A 4,664-nucleotide genomic window follows, 5' to 3' on the forward strand; every position below is an offset into this window, starting at 1 on the left:
ATTTGTATTTATTATTTTCCCTTATTTACATATTTTTTAAAATAAAAAAACAAGGGATAGGAAATGATACAATTATAGTAGAAAGATTAAATTCGTTAAAAATATATAATTCAGGGACCTTTTAGAAAGTTGACCAAAATTATTAAAACAAACCAAACAAAACCATATCTGTGTATGACCGTATATATATAGAGACAGAGACTCACACTTTGGAGAAACGTACTAAACACTTTCGAGAAACGTCCCAAATTTTCCTTCTTCGTTCCCCCCAACCGACCTCCAAAAAACCATAGCCGCCGTGAAAACAGCGGCTTGTGACGGCGTTGCTGAAATCATGCCGAAAAGTTACCGTCCTCCGCCTCCACCACCTCCTCAACTACAACCACGGCCTTTATACAAGCAACGCTCGTGGTCTCCCGACGTGGAACGAGACGAGGCGTGGCTGAGACGGAAGGAAAGCCACGGCCACAGCCACGGCCTCCGCCGATCTCAGAGCTTCTCAAACGATGATTTGGAAGAGCTCAAAGGCTGTATCGAGTTAGGTTTCGGTTTCGAACACGACTCGCCTGAATTGGATCCGAAGTTATCCGATACTTTACCCGCTCTGCCGTTCTACTGTGCCGTCAACCGTCAGTACAGCTGTAGATTGTCGAGGACTTCGTCGGCATCTTCGATAGGATCTTTCAGTGACGCTGGCAGCACAAACACCATAATTGATCAAGGTCAGTTTTAAATTTAAAGTAATTTTAAAATTTTCTTATTAAGTTGAAATTAACCGTATTAAAATCAGGTTCTTGATTGTTTTATTTGAATTTCTTGATATAGGCGATGATCCTCAAACGGTTAAGACTAGGTTGCGACAATGGGCGCAGGTGGTGGCTTGCTCGGTGCAGCAAATTTCAGGGAATCCAAATTGATTTGCCGTTGGAGGGTTTTTTTGTATAAAAAGGATAATGGAATTTGATGTAATTAATTACATTTTCATTTAGTTTTATATAATTTATGAATTTCAATTTTTTTTTTGTAATATATGATTTTCATTCCATTGTAATATAAATTTTGATTATTGCTTTTGGTGGTTTGGACAATATTTGCCTTATCATTTCATTGTAATCTAATTTTATTTATATATTAATATTAATCATTTTAATGATTATATATTTTAAAATAACAATAATTAAAAAATTATTAAGAACATGAAAATTTTGTATCAAACTATATGGCTGATATAAATGTTTTGATTTTGAAATTTTCGAAAACGTTTTTGTGTAATCTTTTATTTAAGAAAAATTATTTTAAATTTATTCACGTAGAATTTAACGTGACATTTAATAGTTTTAATAACAAAAGGACTTAAATGATATAATTTTAATAGTTTAGGATGTAATTGAAATATTTTAAATTTTAAGAATTAATTTAGTTTATTTTTTTATATGCACTATCATATTTGATTTTTTTTTTTTTGGAATTACGTTTTATGTGAAGTTTTATAACGTCGAAATTTGAAGGTATTAATGTAGGGACCAAAATATTTACGATATGATAAAGAGATTTTTGGTTAAATATTATTCATGAACTTAGTAACGTTAATATGGAATCTAAAATGGGAATTTTTTTTTGAGGGTCTAAAATGGTAATATTGAAACATGGAAAAAGAAAAACTTGTCAAGTGCTATAAGCGACGCATTTTGAAAATAAAAAGGAAATAAAAGATTTCTTTATTAAGAAATTGGAAAATATAACTAATTAAAATATTCCTTGCCTAAGTTCGATTTCATATCCTCACCTGTCAAGTAATTGAGTTTGTTTAAACACTAATAGGTCAGTTGGAGATAGAAAAGGTTTTGCGGCTGTAGAAGGAATTGCTTGTGATCAAAATGGAAAATGGATGCTTGGCTATAACAGATACTTGAGGAATTGATATGTGTTGGATGCAAAATTATGGGGTATATTGGATGGTTTAGCTATCCTGATCGATCGGGATTATGCTAATGTCTTAATTCAATCTAATAATCTTGAGGCGACTTGTAACACTTCAAACCCATATCCGTTGTCTTAATTCAGAGCATTACCGAGTAATCGTAATCTAAACTTTCATTTCAAATATTTCTAGCAAAAAAAAAAATGATTCATCATTAACATGCATAGAGTCACTTATTAAGCTTTTGAGGGTTTGATAACACTTTAGAAATGATTTGAGACTAAATCGGGAACATTGGAAAATTTTAGGAAAAAGTTAGAAAAATTTTAACTGCAGGGATTCACATGGCTGTGTGGTTAGGCCGTGGGACTCATACGGCCAAGTCACACGCCCATGTGTCTCGCTGTGTGGGGATTCGAAGGAGGGACACACAGCCATGTCCCAACCCATGTCTGTACCCGTGTAACTCTCTAACTTAGGTCACACAGCCAAGCCACACGCCCGTGTGCCAAGCCGTGTACCCTTTGAAATGGCCTCGCACGTCCGTGTGCTAGCCTTGTGTCTTACACGCTCGCGTGTCTAGGTGTGGACCTAAAATGTGCTGTATACAATAAATTTACCATTTCCTACATGCTTGGACATTAAATAACTTAAAAACCATTCGTTTAACATGTTCAAAACACTATCAAACACATTCAAAATATGCCAAAACAATTATGCTAGGTGCCTAACCAATATACCCTCATTGGTACCACATTTATATCATCAAAACATCAACCAATTTAAAATTATAAACATGTCAAAATTCATCAATTTGGCCTAACTTAAATCTACCTAAAACATTAACTTAATTTCACATGCACATATCTAGATTTGGTTCAATTTACCATGTCATAATATGGCTTCAAACACAAGCACATGTTTATATGTATATACCAAACCAACATTACATTTATAACCTTATTTACAATCTATCCACCAAATAACTATCATTTAGACGTCCTAGGTACATGTCGACACAAAAGATAAATATCACCACATTTAAGTTTGGGATCGTTGTTGGATACTGAATTGACAATCAAAAGTGAAGTACCTAATTTGCGCACGAAAAAACAAAACCGTATGCTGAGTAAAACTCAATGCTATTTCTATAATCTAAATATTTAAAGACAATATAATATAATATGCACAGCTGAATTTTAAGCCCATATTAATGTCTAGTATCATAACTATCATATGCTGTCATATTTCATTTGTTAAACAATGTCCCAATTCACACAATTGCTATATAAATAGTTATTCACATATCAAACCACATTTATTTGTACAATGGCATTAGCCATTCAATACTCAACTCATGAATACATCATTTCATACCATACTCAATTCTCATCACTTGCTATATAATAGCTTTTCACAATTTGATCCATATATCATTTAAACAATAACATTATCCAATTCATGAGTACATAACTCATGTATCTCATTTTCATGTTTCAAATCACTATCCTATCTTCAATTTACATACAATATCATCCAATATCAATCATAGTACCGTTTTATTTAATTACCCCTATTAACACGACTCAGACTCGGACGGATACACGGATCCAACCAACACACCAGTTTGGCACCCACTGCCTCATCAGATAAATTCGAAGTAGTAACTGCGCCCAATGCTATATAAATTTGACACCTAGTGTCTCACCAGTTTAAGTAAATTGACACCCAGTGCCTCATCCACTCGAGGTCGAAGAAATCCCTAAACTCTTCCTATCCTATGGCATGCCATCTATATCCAACTCAACCCGATACAATTAATAGGGTTTAATTTCACATTTTAGATATAACCAGTATCCAATACTAATTTTTCATATAATCAAATATATACACATGAATTAAATTCAATCTATAATAATCAATATCCAACTTTCACATTAACACATATATTCATTTCAATTCAATAATTAATACATTCAATATGTATCTACCAATTCAATCCATTTCAATCAATTATCAAAATGTCAATTACTCACCTCAACACTTACCATATGCATTAAATTGAATTATAATAATTAACAATTAAGTTCGGATTATAGAAATACAAACTAGGAATTTCAAGTTATTCCAAGTCTATTTTATCTTTCCCCTTTTTAGTTGAGGATTCTGATACAACGTTAGCTACAGAATTAAAATAATTAAAATTCATCAATGCAATAAAATTTCAATTTCATATTGAATATTTAATATATTGAATATTTCAATTTTTATTCAATATTTACCTAAATTCCAATTTAGTCCCTAAACCGAGATTAATTTTTTTATTATTCACATTTAATTGTATGTTTTCATACAAATTCCACTTTAAACTAAATTTAACTCCCTATTTTCACTTAAAAATCTAAATTTCAAAATTTTCACAATTTAGTCCCTATTACTCAAAATTTACAATTTATTCCACAATTTAATCCTTTTTCATTTCTAGCTTAAAAATTTATCAATTTAATCACTAATACTAAAATTATCCAACATTAAAAACATTTATAAACTTAATAATTGCTAAAATTTTAACATGGGTCGGGTTGCCCTAGGTACCGAAATTCAAAAAATATAAAAATTACAAGAAAAGGGACTAAATTGACTAACCAATTAAACTTTAAAAAATTAGAACCCTAAGACCGTACGTTCCCTTCTTTTCTTCTTTCTTTCTTTTTCTTCCTTAGTTTGTATGGCTTTCTTTTTT

General features: G+C 31.6%; 1 protein-coding gene across 1 annotated transcript; it reads left to right on the forward strand.

Moving 5' to 3' along the window:
* The first annotated feature begins 205 nt into the window (after positions 1 to 205).
* Positions 206 to 1,144, forward strand: LOC107935001 (uncharacterized). The gene is made up of 2 exons (XM_016867529.2): positions 206 to 722; positions 826 to 1,144. Exons 1-2 carry the CDS (start codon positions 335 to 337, stop codon positions 915 to 917), a joined length of 480 nt encoding a protein of 159 aa, XP_016723018.1. The 5' UTR covers positions 206 to 334; the 3' UTR covers positions 918 to 1,144.
* Positions 1,145 to 4,664: the final 3,520 nt, after the last annotated feature.

Source organism: Gossypium hirsutum, chromosome A03 (genome assembly GCF_007990345.1).
Source record: "Gossypium hirsutum isolate 1008001.06 chromosome A03, Gossypium_hirsutum_v2.1, whole genome shotgun sequence".
Lineage (NCBI taxonomy): Eukaryota > Viridiplantae > Streptophyta > Magnoliopsida > Malvales > Malvaceae > Gossypium > Gossypium hirsutum.

What these genes read in the sequence shown, in the direction of transcription:
- LOC107935001 (XM_016867529.2), top strand. Translation starts at nt 335, where the DNA reads ATGCCGAAAAGTTACCGTCCTCCGCCTCCACCACCTCCTCAACTACAA. An exon ending in AAACACCATAATTGATCAAG is followed by an intron (nt 723 to 825) that starts GTCAGTTTTAAA and finishes TTCTTGATATAG; the next exon opens with GCGATGATCCTCAAACGGTT.